This window comes from Xenopus tropicalis, chromosome 7, assembly GCF_000004195.4.
Source record: "Xenopus tropicalis strain Nigerian chromosome 7, UCB_Xtro_10.0, whole genome shotgun sequence".
Classification (NCBI taxonomy): Eukaryota; Metazoa; Chordata; class Amphibia; order Anura; family Pipidae; genus Xenopus; species Xenopus tropicalis.
This window is the reverse complement of record NC_030683.2, coordinates 38,715,467-38,731,894: the sequence shown is the minus strand read 5'-3', so window position 1 is coordinate 38,731,894 and position 16,428 is coordinate 38,715,467. Positions and strand designations below refer to the sequence as shown.

Here is a 16,428-nt window from a genome sequence, read left to right as displayed (position 1 = left end):
GGTATTGGAATTTGGCCCACCACCCACCCTTTCTTGTCTCTTTAGCATGCCACTTGCTCCACATACCATTTTTATTGGTAGTGGTTTCTTCTATGTTCACCAGCCATCTAGTTTTCTCTTACAGTTTTCAGAGAATCAAAGGCTACAAGAAAAGAAAAAAATAGTTACTAACCAAGTAAAAGAAAAAAATATGATTCCAAAATAATATAGAAAATATATTTTCTATACTTTTCTATACCTCTCAGTTAGCCTCCATCCAATTACAATTTTTGCTTACAGTGCCATTAAGAAATCCAAACATCAATATGAGTAAATATTTCAAAGGCAAATAACCCCATTACAAATGAACTGAAAAGTTAAAAGTATTAAATAGAAATACTAAAAAAGAATAACTTACCAGGATAAACTTCAAGAAGAAGAGGGCGAACAATACGAAAAGCACAACAACGACTGCAATCACGACTTCTCTTCGTTTAAGTAACGCAGAGCAGTGACGCCATCCAATAAATTTGAATGTCTTGAATATGTTCTGGAACCAAAGGAATGAAGTTTCTGGACGTCTGCAATTGGAAGGAAACAAGGTTTAATCGAAAGGGAAAGGTAAAGCGCTTTTATCATTAAAACAAAACTGATTCAACTGTTGATGAAAAGGTTAATGTACACATTTGTTACATAGAGCTTTCTTAGAGATGTTACTGAAAAAGCATTATAATAGATACACAGTGTTTAGTTCCCTTTTTAACAAAGAAATAAGGACTAAATAAATAGAGATGAATTAATTTAGGGTTTTCCAGATGCTTACATTGGTTCACTCAGAGTTGGATTTGTATTTGGGGGATCTCTCCCCTTGCCAGCTGGCCTTTCTTCTGCTTCTTTTTCTGTAAGGATCTCCAACGTCATTTCAACTTTGCCCTTTAATAAATGAAAGAGATACATGATGTTAGAAAAAATACTTTTAGCTTTTATGTAAAATGTTTATAAAAGACAATATAACTCTCAATAAAGGGCTCTTATATGTGAATAGGTATAGGAAAGGAGTTTCCTTACTGTTAGAACATAATTTTCATCATCTTCTACATAGCACGGCCACCATCCTTTCATGGATTTCTTTTTAAACAAAGAAACCATTTGAGGATTGTCCATTAGCTTCAGAGTACACTTCTCTGGTTCTGGTGCTGGCATTATAATGTTGTTTAGATCTAGTTCGAGACATCCTAGAAAATAAAGGTTAACATTTAATAGTTAATAATAATAACATTTAATAATAGCAATAAATATGTTTTTTACAGACAAAAACCATGTAACAAATATTTAATATAACCAGTTTCTATTAATTTACCCCAGGTTTGTATTAAGAAAACAAAATTGGAAGGCGCAGCACATTAATATGATGCAGAAAGTATATTATATTCTACTAAACAGACTAGTATACGATCTCCCTAAATCATTTTTATGGAACTTATTTGTATTGCTCCTATTTCATATTTTTTCTAATGTATTGCAGGCTGCCACTGTTACTTAACAAACTAGTAAAAAAACTGCAATTAAACTGAATACATTTAGAACAAAATGTAGTTACATTAATTCATTAGTATTAAAGTATAAAAACCCATACCTATAAAGTCATCTCTGGAGAACTTATCATTATCCCATATCTGAACAACAAGTTTAGGTGGCAGTTTAATCTCTGTTGCATCAAGACTCCATATATGCTCCTGAAATTGATAAAGTAAAAATATATTATATAAACCAAGTTAAAGCCATAGTTAAACTGGTACAACCATGCATTATGGCTCATCAGTTCAATCTATGTTTTGCAAAACGTTAACTGACACAAATTATGGGGTGTCATTGACTGGGGGACAAAAAAGGTACAGAAAGTTTTGAGGAATAATTTGCAAAAAAGGATGTTTGTTTTTAAGTGAAGAGGTTATTGAACCCACCTTTTTAGAAATGATGCATTTTTGTTCTGTTGGAAGGTAATCAAATGGGAAGACAAATCGCCAATTGAAGTTGCCTTCTCCATCCATTGATCTGTAATGTACTTCCGTTCTTTGTTTATCTTCTTCAATGCCATCAAGCCACCTTAAAAGAATATACATATATTAGAGTTTTATATAATCTATAAGCTGACAAAGCTGCTATAAAACATCTCTTTTTCCTGTAAACATAAAATCATGTCAGGAAATTAAAAGTTGCTTCTAGCCATTGTCAGATTTGTCCTGAAAATCCATTTTTAAATAATGACTATATATTTATTTTGGAGAATAATATACATATATATATGTGGTTATGTGTTATTAAAGTTAATACACTAATTAATGTTACAAAATAGTTTGATATCTTACCCTTTGACATATATGTCACTCATATTCTCTCCAAAGACGTTTACATCATCAAGGATGACATCTTTGGTGTTCCAGACTATTGCGCGTAGAACAAACCTAAGGTACAAATGAAATAAATGGAAGTTTAATAAAATAGCATAAAAATAATTAAACCCCCCTTTTAATACCAAATGTCAGGTAGAATCATTGGCTGCTACTATATAACAATGCATCATTAACATCAAGATTTAATCTATGTGAATTTAGGAATATTTACCGCTTAGGTTTGCGAGGAGTAATATTGACAGCAGGTCCTGGAGGTCCTAAGCTTTTTGGAAATATATCAACCCACATTTCCACTTTTCCCTAGGGATAAATACAAAAATGTTAGAATACACAGCTAAATAGTAAGTCTTTAGCTCAAAAGGAGCAACAGGTTTCACTAGAACTTCACTTTGGATGATGCAATGTACTCACTTGTGGAATGTCGGGTTGACAAGTGCTGTACAATGTCCTCGTCTCAACATGCTCTGGAACTAGTCCTTGATTACGAAGGACTTGTAAAGCAAGACATTCATTTATTGGCCCGATGTGTTCTTTTTCTGAAACATTAAGAGATAATGTAAAATTTGAAAATAATGGAATTAGCAGAATAAAAATATAAAGATTATGGAAGATACCAAGATTATGGAAGAAGAAAATATTTTATTAAATGACTAATTAGTGTAAGGCAAAATATGTGAATTAAATGTTAATAACCAAACAAGGATGGTGAGTAAAATGTTCTACCCCCATACCAGAACAAGCAGCAACACATTTCAAACTGAAATGAATGGGAGGAAATGTAAGTGTTTCTCCAAAGGCTGATATGTACTGTGTGCCATCAGCCTTAACATGGCAATACAACTTATACTACAGCCTATGCAATGCAAAATGTTTCTTTTCTTATATGCTATTGGCAAACTTACCAGTACTTGCTGAAGTATACCGCATCCCTGAAAATATCAGGGTTCTTCCGTCATCTTCATACACAGGAGGCGGTAAAGCTCTACATCTGGCCAAACTCTGTAGAATTTCAGTTGGCTTCAACTGATCTCGCCATTGATTTACTCCAGATCTGAAAACAAAATAAATGTAATTTATAAACAAAAACAGTGAAGAAGGTGTCACAGTAACAGACAGGAAGTCATATAGAGGCCATACATGTGCGATCAATGTACAGTATCTCTCTGATTAACTCATGGCCCAATGGATACATCCAGTATGAGGGCCCATACAAATGTATGACTATGTTTACATGGTTTCATTCATGTGGGCCTGAATTTATTGCAGGATTATTGGTAACAATTGGTCACCATATCATTATATAAAATGTTCAATTAGATTATTAATGCTTACGTGCAGTAGGTTTCTGGAAGTCCACAATGGCTTCTAAATCTTGAAAGGAGCCTGTTTTCAAGATCTATAGTTGTTTCACCAACTTTGTCATCTCCGGATAGAGCATCGTAGTCATAAACGGAGATCTTGAGATCTTTCTCTTGTGGTAAAATGCAGCTTAACTCGTACATTCTGCAAATATAAAAATTAAAGATTTATGGCAAAAAATTACTTTACATTTTATTATAAGCAAATGTCACAAAGCATCAAAAGATTCTCATTTACTATAGGCATGTAAAAAATTAGCATTTCTGTTTTTTTAAACCAACTGATGTTGACAGGAACCCACAAGCATGGATAAAAGCACCCCCCCACACCCACACTCTCTTTCTCAGCCACTATGATATAAAGCACATTCAGTATAACAGATACTTTACCTGCCAAACACTGGATTCAGTGTGTTGGGTACGTAGTTTTCTCTGTCTGCAACCACTTTTTTGTTCAGGCTCAGTTTAATATAAGGATCACACTAGAGAGAAAATAAAACTAGTTAGGCACTAACAAATTACAATAAAGCTAGTATTTCATCATGGAATCTAAGTAAAGTTATTTGCCAAAAGCAGCTGATTATATGAATCAACACCAGACTTCTTGCAACAAGGTGCCAGTGTGATCCCAATAATCCCACATAATCTCCCACAAAAGCCCGATAGGAAATAAAATGAGCCGTGACATTTTTAACACTGCTATTACTTACCAATCCATTGTTATCCTTTGGCTGCAGGTCTATGCCTCTCACTATATATACTCTCACTATGCACTCCTGAGGCCCACTATCAGGCAATTCACGGAAGTGCTGTGGAGGTAGTGGGGCATCTGGATCCTCTGGAAGCTGATAAATACAGAATGATCCCTGCAAAACACAAATTGTATTGAAATATATAAGATTTTACCCTGTGCTCTTTATTACCAACCAGAAGATGGCCTGTTATTATTTGTCTGTGGGGTGCATAAGCCAGCTACAGCTGTGGAAAAATTGCATTATCCTAAACTGTAAAATATGATTCTTTTTAAAGGGTTAAATGTCATATATAGTATGGAGTAGCCAAACCTCATTTGGCTTGCAATACTGTGGAATTGGTCTGTTATATATATGTATAATGTGACATGTATAATCTGTAACATCTTTTTAGTTTTTGTGGTTAAAAAGTATACAGCATAGGGAATAATCACATACCTTAAATTCTCCTGCAACCATTGGCTCTTCATCATGTTTAGCCTTTCCTGTATGCAGTGTGAATGTCTGACAGAAATCTGTAAGTCCGAGGAACTCTGGGACTCTCTCTAACTCACAGTTGTACACCTATTCAGATAATAAATTTTTTTTGTTACTAGACATTGATCCTGCATCCAAGAGCCATCAAACACCAATAGTATATTAGCAATATTAACATTTATTTAATACATTATATTATACAACATAAAACATTGATTAAAAAAACAAATGTTATAAGACTGTGAGCAGCTCATTGCCAAACACTGGGTAAGTAGGCTGTCAAAAAGCATAAATGTGTAATAATAGTTACCATTAGGGTATTGTACAGGTCAGACTTGTCAAGTTCTCCTTTGGACACAAAGAACTTTGCCCACCAATCGACATCATCTTCCTCCTGTGAAAACATGACATTATGAGTAAAAAGCAATGGGCAGATAGAAGGTAAAGCCCAACAGCATAGATATTCTGGAAATATATACATTACCTCTTTAGCCAGTAGAGTTTCTTTTGCACCTTCCACGTCTATCACAGTAGCAGGATAAGTAGTGATAGGTGCAACTAAAATAGAAAACAAATGGAACACTGTGAATCCAGATTTTACATACGGTGACTGATGATATAAAGGTTTATAAGGGACCTCAGTTGCCTTACCTCTAAGGTCTGGAGGATCATCTTGATTCGTAGTGTAGGGATCACAGCTGAAGTCTTCCAGCTGCTCAATAGTACATTGCCCTACAACTTCTTTCCTTCCAAAATGCCTATTGGCTATAACTTTAATAATGATGGGTGGAGTGTACATTTCTTCTTGTGGCAAATACTACAGAAAAAAAGTACATTGGTTTAGAAAATTAAAATGTTAAAAGGATAGGAATACTAAAATGCAAGTTGGGTCAAAATTCACTGTTCCTATAGATAATATTTGGAAAACATCATTTCCTTTATTCACTGTGCTACTAAAGATGCCAGTGCCACCAATTACTCTATATAAACTATGGTTAAGTAAGTCATTTTTACAATACTGAGAATAGAGGTCTTACCACTTTTAAGAAGAGAACTGCACTCTGGAAGCTTGGATTCCTTCCCAATACTCCAGTTATTGCAGTTTCAACTGTTTCTCCACCGCACTCAACAATAAGATTTGAGGCTCTTGCAGATTCCAAATGACTTATATTTCGTAGGCCCCAAGTAAGTACCTGTAATGGGGAAGGAAAAAGTCATGATGCAGTTAGTTATAAGCAACAGTGCATTAATAGCTGGGAAACTGTCTTTAGACTGAACAAAAACTGGGAGCATTAGCAGTAAAGAAACAATGAATTATACAATTATATATCTGGATGACTGATATTTACCTCAATACAAGTCAGCTGAAGCACAGGCCGAATTCCCTCTGGTACCATATAAACATTTGGTGCACACTCCGTTGGAAGAACAGGGAGAATGCATCCGTCCTGTTTAAAGGATATTCACATGTTACATTTGCTTGTAATACTTATAATAAACTTATAATAAACATTTCCCTTTGCTTTCCCCATTTTTAGGGCTAAAGTGTATCTATAGGCAGTTGTCACCTAAATTACCCTTAACTACAAAAATATAAATAATATATGACATGCAACTACCTGCAAGGGACAAGGCCTATGAGAATGTGTTTAAAAAACTGCCTTGTTACCCGATCACTTAATATATATCTATATATAATATATATAGTGGAGATAATATGTATTGTATGGGACATTCGCCATAAAGTTATATGAGCGGAAATGTTTAATGAAATTTTCTACCCTTGTCCCATCCCTGTCATTGAGAGTGATTGTGGTAAAATAACTTACATGTTCTAGAAGGAAAAGTTCTGCGGCCACAAGAATGTCGCCACAGTGTCTTTTTCCGTTTGTAATTGGACTCCATAACAGTTTTGGCGTATCCTTTATATTTGGGTCCAGCTTCACCATTGGGAAAAATAAACCCCGGCCAAGGAAATCGTCTTCTCCCTGTATGTGCAAAAAAATGAAAACATTAGCTGATAAAATTCTTTATGCCGCTCTAAAGGGTAAGTTAAATAAAAATAAATTGTACTCACCCCTGGGTCACTGTCATATATTTCAATAACAATGATAGGGGGATTCTGTTCAATTTCACGGGGCTCTCCACAAATTTCAATGTCGCTAAAGACGAGTGTTTGGTCCCACGTTGGATTGAGAGTACAAGTAATAATTTCTGTCCTCTTACTTAGGTATAGGAAAGAGACATGAGCATATGGATCTGGAGGATAAAAAGAACATGACGGTTAATAATGTTTCATCAAAAAAGGTGGACAATGTACCATTACTAATATATATTGATATAACGAAATATAAGCATTCGCTAAAGTATTGTAAACTGAATTCCTTGTTTTCTAGACCAGAAAACACATGACTTCTGAGGAATCTTAGTTCAAAGAAATGCTAATTTAATATGGTCCTCATTTCATAGGCACTTTTTTAAATACACCATACAATTATTTTTCATTTTAGCCTTTGCTTATAAAAAAAACCCCCAAAAAGACATGTGTCTTTGACTTACCTGAAAAGCTGTCTCTGTCCATTGGGGTGAGACCACGAGCTTGATACATGTAACATCTAAGATGGTACTTGTAAACTCCTTGGGAAAAGACAAAGAAAAATATTTTATGTTTTACATTTCTTAGGAAACGCATTCAGAAATTTCTACAGCCATGTTCCGTATATCCCACTATCCACTACTATACATGTATTTTTGTGGACGTTTTACATTCTTATAGTAAGTGGAGAGTAAATATTGTACTGGAATGCATAAAATACTTACTGTCAAATTTACAGGAAACAAAAGGAACATGCTCCCTGTAAAAGTCTCTTGTGTTGTCTTTAGAGTCGTTTTCGCCTTCTTTTAGTTCATTTCCCTAAAACAGACAAATACATTTTTTAAAACACAATACAAAACCCAACAACGTGACAAACAGCCTTAATTGCTTGCAACAACTCAACTGTATCAAAATGGGAGGTATAACAAGCATAGTTATATTTTAAATAGCTTTACAATGTTCACTCTGCCACTTACATGTATAAGATTGCCTTCCAGGTTAAATATGGAAGACACATCCTGTTGACCACAAGAGACCAAAGTCCTTATCCAATGCCTTCGACGGAATGTGTCAGTGCTGCATTTCTTCATATGAAATCTCCAGCCTGACACTCCAGCATACTCCCATCCTTTGTCTTTCTTTGGGGGTATAACCTCCTGTATTGCAATAGCAAAGTTAAAAGTTAATGCCAGCACAAAATAAAGTGGCGCACATTACCACATCAGAGGAAAATGAATTCTCAAAGATTTTAAAGAATCAAAAACATACTATGGCCTGGACATTACAAATATTATTTAAACGTTTTGGGAGGAAGTTTACATAAAACCACTCAAACTTGCCCTCTATTTTATTATTAAAGTCCTCACTATTGTAATTATGAGATTATTCTTGCCTTATTTATTAAGATTTTCAACAGAGTTTTTAGTGTTATGTTTTATTTTACCTCTTTGGGAGTAGAGAGTTTAGATCTCCTGCGCACCAGTCTTCGGCGTCGGTGGGTATGATATGTCTTCTCTGATGAAACCCAGTGCTGTGGCTGGTTATCGGGAGTGGAAGCTCTTCCATATTCCCAACCTAAACAATGGAGAAATATGAGTAAGGGTTCTTGTTCACTTGCACAATAAATCTTTTTTAACTTGTTCTGTTGAGAGCAGGGTTGGTTACTATATATATATATATATATATATTTATTTACAGTTAATATTTGTTGATAGATCCAACTTACCATTTTCATCCACAGCCCGGTTAACATCAGATTTCCATGTATCATCATCCCAGATCCATCCATGAGGGCAGTCAACCTTATCTGGTGAAGAAGATTTTTCACCATTCTAAAAAACAATAAGAAGATTATTCAGTAAGACATAAGCTGTGCCAGGAAGATTGAGGCTTATGATACAATAAAGCATGTAATGTAATTTAGGGCACTTTAGAAGTCCCCAGGCACCATGTAATATATGGAAGAACAGGACCTCTATGATATCTTAAACCAAATCTCTTGTGTATCCACTGAAAGCCCTGGGTTAAAAAAAGATCTGGGGCTACAGCAGAGATATCCTAGAGTTTAAGTCTTGGCCTCTAAGTCAATATTTCAGTAACTTTGTCTTAGCCACATTTACTATAGGTGTATTTGGGGCTGGATGCCACTGTCGTACAAAGTAAAGTACTTACAGCATTAGTAAATTCTTCTTTTTGCCATTTTCCATTTGGAAGCCGCCTCTCATTTTCAAACAATTCTTCTGTAATTTCTAGGTGCTCATTATAATCTTCATTTGGTAAGCTGCATAAGAAGAGACAATAGTTACATGAGCTGAAATACAACACAATCAAATTTTGAATAGGGAATGGTGAGCTGCAAGTGTCAAGTTTGGGGGTGTCATAAAGGAAATCTTGTATTGTAACTATAGTATAATGTGTAAATTCTGATCTATTCACACAAAACTCACCTCCTTTCATTGTCCACTTGCCAATCACTTTCCCATTTCCAGCCTTCGGGAACTACAAAGCTTTTCTTTCTTAGCTTAATAGTTCCGGTGGCATCAGAGAATTTGTGGTGATTAAGCAGGAATCTGGAGCTCCATCTACCTGATATCCGTGATTCATTCTCATACTAGTCAAAGAAAAATAAAATATGCCGTTATTGGTTGCATCATCTTTTCTACATTCATAACTGTGTTGGTATAAGTGTGGCAAACAGAAATACATGAAATCAGTTTCCCAGTAGTTATATAATTTATAAATGAGCAGCCAAAATACGCTGCATGCAGAAATTCCTAACTATGTGCTTAAAAAAGCACATTCCCAGGATATATATACCATTACTGACTAATGTTCCATTTTAGCTGGTTCTTCGTCATTTAATGGAAAGTCAAATATTCGTCATAAACTACCACAGCCATATTCCAATATAAAGATCTCAAGTGTGAAATAAATAAAACTTTTATATAATGGATCTATATATAAATTATGCACAAAGCTTACCATTTCTGCATGGACCCTAAAGGTCCCTGGCACGGAGTTGATAAAGTCTCCCTCTGCTTCAGACAGTCCCAGCCAGAGGTTTACACGCAGCTGAACTGGAACAAGTCTGCCTTCCTGTTTGTCGAGAGGGAACTGAAATAAAATTTCAAGAAGAACATTTATTATATAAAAAACTACGAGCAGGAAATCAGTTACAATGTGACTTTAGACCAATCTGTTCTGACATCCCCAGCTTGTTTTCCCATTGCCAGTGTAATGTGCCATGGTACCTAATCATGTTGCAGGCTCAAACATTATAATACATTTTTAAAAGTCTAAGAGGGTTCACTGTGGTTAACTTATCGATCAAAAGCCTTTTCAAAGCTGTCATTTCACCTGTTTCTATATATAAGGATCTACATCATAAGGAATGCAGATAGCCACAGTACTGCAACGGCTTTAAGGGTAAATCTTTTTAGGGGCAGACTGACCTACTGTTCAAATACTGAGTATGCACTTTTAAGAATTTACTTAAACTGTATGTATTATGTTTATTTTATAACCAAAGACCTTAAATACCTTTAGAAATACGGTTTGTATCTTTCCACAGAATTTGCCACATGCCTCTTCTCTGGTCTTGGAGAAGAGGATCTGATGGGCAGGGATACGGGCGTAAGCCACTCTCTTTTCTGCCTTTATCATCCAGATGATGATGTCTGGCATACTGTTCTGTGGCTGTAGGATAAAAAAGAAAGTGTTAATAGTTACTAACTAGGTCCTAGTTTAAAACATGCTCTATGAGGGCTTAAACAAGGTGTTAAAACAGAATATTGTGTAATTTATTAAGACATAGATGTCAGGACAGGCTTAATTAAATTAAAACACTGTGTTTAATTAGTAAGATTTACCCATAGCAAAGATGGCCCCAAATATTATATACAATGTCAGTTTTATACACAGTAAGGTACGGTCTTTACATAGGAATAAATATTCATATGCTAATAATAAAATTGTAATCATGATAACTTTATGCCCAATATTTTTTCATAAGTGATAAAGCATAAGTGCTTTACTAACCTCTTCAGACAGATGTTGTAATCTGTCTATCCATTCCTCAATCACAGGCAGAGTTGATTTTACATCGGTTACTTCCCTTCTTATATTAGCAGCTGCCGCCTTCATTTGGGTTAGGACAGACTGCTGAAGTTTTCGCCGGTGCATATCTAACTCATTAACATTATTCTTTCCTTCCATAGAAGGCAGTGGTTTCCTTTAAATTAGAAAATCAACATTTTATTTAACTGTCAGATGTAAGAATTGTTTTATTCAATTATTTGTGTTTATACTTGCTGCAAATATTTTCTTTAATGTTGCAAATGTATAAGTGCATGTCATTTTCATATACTCTTGCATGCCATTTTATTTTGTGCTGCAAAAATATATGTATTTACATATACTGTATAGGTATAGAAGTTTGCAAGTTTACGTTTGAATTATGAATATTATGTATAGCAACATCAATGCTATTCAGGAGGTTAAAAGAGTGTATTAGAATTGTTTATATGTGTATAAATCATAAGTATTCTATATTTTACTTACCCAGCATCTTCAATAAGCTGGTCTAATAAATTCTGCAATATAGAAACCACTTCTGTCTCGGTAAGGTTTGCTTGTAGCGCTGATTTCATGGAAGATACGCCAGATTGCTGCACAAGAAATGTTAAATTGTCACACAATTTTAAAACTCAGTTTTAAAACTCTCAATCTAAGCATAATATTGGGTGTTGTTTGGTGATAATTTCCCCAATACAACACACAAAAGGGTTCCAAATGCTAGTATTAGCTATCTTTTCTTAAACAGGGAATGTTAAGTACTTACTAGTCGATCCGTCAGGGCAGTAAGAATATTAACTACATCCAGACGGTGGCTTATATCTTCCCAATAAGATGTTAACGCCACTACAGGCTTTGAGGCATACCATGGTAGGTAATAGTAGAAGTCGCCTGTGTTAAATTAAAGCAAGATGTTAATCAAGTAAAGTATTACTAAGCAGCAATTATACACTGACCAAAATAATACAGTTTAATATTTGCCTTATAGACTACACTTATATAACTAGTTCCCACTTAATAAACGTTGTACCTTGGGTCTGGGCATTATCCCACTTGCACTATTTGCTTCCGGTATTGTAAACATTATTTTATGGTTTATCATGTGAAAACTTATGTGTGAGATTCAATTTAAGGAAAAAATAATTTTCTCCTAGTAAGTTCCAGTTTTTCCCATTTCATAAGAGTTTTTATTGATTTACTCTATGGGAAAATCTGGAATTAAAGATAAGCTTTCCCATCAAACTGAATCACGCTCAAACATCTATTTTCACTGTTAGTCTATAATATGTTTTGTGTTTTTTATTCAACAATAAGCACATTTGCACATGTATAATTTGATAAGTGATCATATTATCTAGGAGTAAAATGATTTAAATGATCTATGACTAATTCAAACATGGCATAGTTCTACTTTTGCCATGCAATTCAAAGACATAACTTTGTCATTGATGAACTGCATAAAGCAATTTAACATTTTATATACATTACTAAAGGTTGATACATACCATCAAATATAGGTTGCCTGTACGGTGTTGTTGATGGCAATGCCTTACACGTGCGGTCAAATTTGTTGCCATAATTGGCCATGCTCACTTCAAATTGCACGGCTTCACTGGCATCTTGCAGCATAGTAGCTGAATGGAATACAGCACACAGGCTGTATTTCCGCTTGTACTGGTATCTCTGTATATAAAACAAATCATTATTATTAGATACAGTGGTAAAACACACTCTAAACAGTTTATGGATTTTGTCAGTATGTGAATTGTGTATACATGTGTATTCTCCTCTACAATATGGCACTTATCATATTAGAGATGTCCTGAACAGATAGCAACTGAAATTTCAGAGGGATAGATCTGAAATGCAAGTAATGAGCTACATGCAAAAGCAGAAATGTTATCTATAATTGTTTTCATGTTTATTTTGTATTAGAGATTTAAAAACAATTTGTCCATTCTCAGAGTTTTAATAAGAATCAAATCAATTAAATTACCTCAACCGCAAGCACATCCTGATTAGAGATGTCTTCTATCATCTTTGTGGAGTCACATAACTTAGAGGTGAGCTCCACTAAGATTCTTCCTCTATACGCTACACCTTCTCCCTGTTAAATAATATAATAATAATAATTATTATACAGTCATATGTGTTATTCTATTACTTTATAATATCAAAACATAAATAGAATAAAAATATTAAAGAAGCAAAACAATAAACTTACATTTCCATAATTCAGCTCATCATAGTGGTCGGGATAGCGTTTGAACTCCCTTGGACTTCCATAAAAGTTGATATAACTTGGTCCAAAGGTCGGTAAAAAGCCTTCTTGTAGCCCAGTCCCTGATAATAAGAAGCACTACATTAATAGAGTATTTACTAAAATATGTTTTTCTTATTAGTTTCACATGACACCAAAAGATATTTTACTATTTAACACTATATTGGCATAATAAATAACATATTAACTATTTCTATTTAACAATAAAGCTTACCTTCCAAACCAGTAGGTGGTAAAGAAATCTTGGACAGGGCCAAGTTGGCTGTTCCCACTAAGTCATTCTTATTTGCTCTGTCCCTGTATAAAAAATACAGTGCATTAATGTACAATGTATTAATATATACTATTTCAGTCCAAAGAACAGTGTTATAATTGAAATAAGTATGTGTCTATTTTATATTAATAGCCATATTTGTCAAAATATTTGTGGATACATTTTTTTTAACTTTTTAGAGATTCAGATTTGATCTATTTAATGCCCCAAACAACTGTGTTTATCTATCCAGCAAAATATCAAATGCTAAAGAACTTACCAGTCATACACTCTTAGCCTAATGTTGTCACACATTGATGGCAACTGCAAAAGAAAAAAAAAATATGATGAAAAAATATGTTCAATTACACACAGCAACATAATAAAACAAAAAGTATAAATATATTATATTTCTCATTCTTCTGACCTTCATAGGTAGAGTGATGGCTTGATTCCATATGGGACTGCAGCTGTCTTTGATTATTTTTGTGAGTACCTATAAAAATAATTTGTTAAAATGAATTAGTGATTCTTTTCTAAAAATTAATCTACCTATCTATCAATATATCATCTATCTATCTATCTATGGACTTTGTTACCTTCTCCCCAGCAAATGCAATTTCTGTGAAGGGATCTGCTAAATTCTTCTTGTCGGAATTTGACCTGAAGAGTCCCTTCATGTTTCTCAAAAATGTATCATCCACTAAACAGAGAAAAAAAATAGCATCATTTTAGGAATACAAACATTCCGTCATCTACACTTATTATTATATGACAGTGAATTTCTAAATGACTCTCTACTGTTACCGAACTACAACCCTAAACCACAAACCTATGAATTATAAAATGAAATCCATAGTATTTGCCTCAAATGATAGTATTACAGGGGCACACACTATTTTAAAATATGGTTAACTATTCCGTTAATTGTTTAACAGGAAAATATCTTTTTGGAGTTAACATTTATTATTATAATGAGGAAAAGGACAACTTACTTTGGGGAATATCATTAGCTCTGTAGACTTTAACAACAGATGTTACAGTCTGCCGAGCTACTCCACTTGTTAACAGTAGATTATTTTCCACGTCATCATCTTCATGGTTCCCTGTAGTTTCAATCTGTAGACAAAACATATATTAAACATTTATGTATGCTCCTCAAAATGTATTGTTATAATAACTCTATCTGCCTCCACCTTCTAACAATTACTTGATATACATTTTTGCATAAATACAAATACTACAATTGTGCTCAAGGGCCTCAGGTTAATGCCACACTGATATCAACAACGTGTGTCTGCACTATGGGTTGCCACCTCACCCCTTTATTACCGGTAACATAGATGCATGCTGCAGACAAAACTGATTTATGTGCAGCCATGCAGTATGCATCTAAATGAATTGCTAACTAGCCATGCAGGATGTTGATTCAATATGTGGCCAGTATTAAAGGGGTGAGGTGGCAACCCGAGTGTGCACGATGACAAACACAATGGTTCTGGGTGCAGGCAAGGTAGGAGGCTGAGGCCCAAAAGAAAATACTAAATCCTGCACTAATCAGTTATTTATGCTTTGTTATGCTTTTTATTATACAGCAACCTTTAAACAGACATTATAAAGGTTTAGAGTTAAATGCAAAGCATATGTATATACTCTGTATCCTGAGTAAGTAAACAGATAATGAAAATAATTAATTTCATTTTCCATGCTACAATATATTATACTGAAAACACATTTTTTTAAATGTGAAAAAATTAAAATACTTGGATCATATTATCCATTTGGTAAGTTACACAGTAAATCAAGCCTTACAGGGCTTTCAAAGCCAAGGTAAAGAGGCCACTGAGCATCAAAAGGTTTACGTTTTTTTATAGATACACCTTGACTGTCATACATACAAACATTTTTATTGTCCTGGGATTCAACTTACTGGTTGCTTATCTCCTCTTCCAAGAATAAAGAGGCTAATCTTGAGGTAGCCTGTTGGAGATGAGCTTGCATCTTTAGGACTATTCAGGGCAATCCATTTTCTCATAATTGCATGATCTGCAGAATGACAAAAAGACCCTTTTGCTTGAAACAATAACATTCATATAACATCAGCTCTTCAGGTGAAATTTGAGCTTAATTGCACAGATTTTGTAATTGTTATCTTTTTTTAAAAAAAAATTCAGAAAATGTAAACCTAAACCTCTTACCTGGATTACCATATATAAATCCAGCATCAACCTGAAATAAGAGAATAAAATAATTAGCAATTTAAAATTTGAATCTTTAAAACCATTAAAATTGCTACATAAATTACATGGCTAACAATAAATTTTTAATAATGAAATAAATGCAGTCATATTGTGAGGGATACCACTTGTTTTTTTAGTTGTATAAACTTCATTTGTATACAGGTATAGGACCCGTTATCCAGAATCCTCGGGACCAAGGGTTTTCCGGATAAGGGGTCTTTCAGTAATTTAGATCTTCATACCATAAATCTACTAAAAAAATCAATAAAACAGTAATTAAACCCAATAGGATTGTTTTGCCTCCAATAAGGATCAATTATATCTTAGTTGGGATAAAACACAAGGTGCTGTTTTATTATTATAGAGAAAAAGAAAATCAATTTTAAAAATCAGAATTATTTGATTAAAATGGAATCTATGGGAGACAGGCTTTCCGTAATTCTGAGCTTTCTGGATAACGGGTTTCCGGATAAGGGATCCCATACCTGTATAAGTTTTGTGTAAC

The 16,428-nt window shown here is 34.1% G+C and overlaps 1 protein-coding gene across 1 annotated transcript; it reads right to left on the bottom strand.

The window, feature by feature from the left end:
* Nucleotides 1-243: 243 nt before the first annotated feature.
* Nucleotides 244-14,438, bottom strand: dysf (dysferlin). Its single transcript, XM_031906495.1, has 40 exons — nucleotides 14,429-14,438; nucleotides 14,283-14,386; nucleotides 14,111-14,179; nucleotides 13,964-14,007; nucleotides 13,645-13,727; nucleotides 13,374-13,492; nucleotides 13,146-13,256; nucleotides 12,655-12,832; nucleotides 11,916-12,040; nucleotides 11,636-11,742; nucleotides 11,114-11,306; nucleotides 10,616-10,771; nucleotides 10,058-10,189; nucleotides 9,523-9,686; nucleotides 9,248-9,356; nucleotides 8,802-8,907; nucleotides 8,520-8,650; nucleotides 8,053-8,232; nucleotides 7,801-7,894; nucleotides 7,540-7,617; nucleotides 7,058-7,239; nucleotides 6,810-6,968; nucleotides 6,330-6,428; nucleotides 6,018-6,173; nucleotides 5,632-5,797; nucleotides 5,465-5,538; nucleotides 5,291-5,374; nucleotides 4,942-5,067; nucleotides 4,462-4,617; nucleotides 4,142-4,233; nucleotides 3,726-3,896; nucleotides 3,296-3,444; nucleotides 2,805-2,929; nucleotides 2,605-2,693; nucleotides 2,349-2,444; nucleotides 1,944-2,085; nucleotides 1,616-1,715; nucleotides 1,048-1,214; nucleotides 803-912; nucleotides 244-560 (listed from the first exon to the last, which is right to left on the bottom strand). The coding sequence occupies exons 1-40, from the start codon at nucleotides 14,436-14,438 to the stop codon at nucleotides 338-340; spliced, it is 4,959 nt and encodes a 1,652-aa protein (XP_031762355.1). The 3' UTR covers nucleotides 244-337.
* Nucleotides 14,439-16,428: the final 1,990 nt, after the last annotated feature.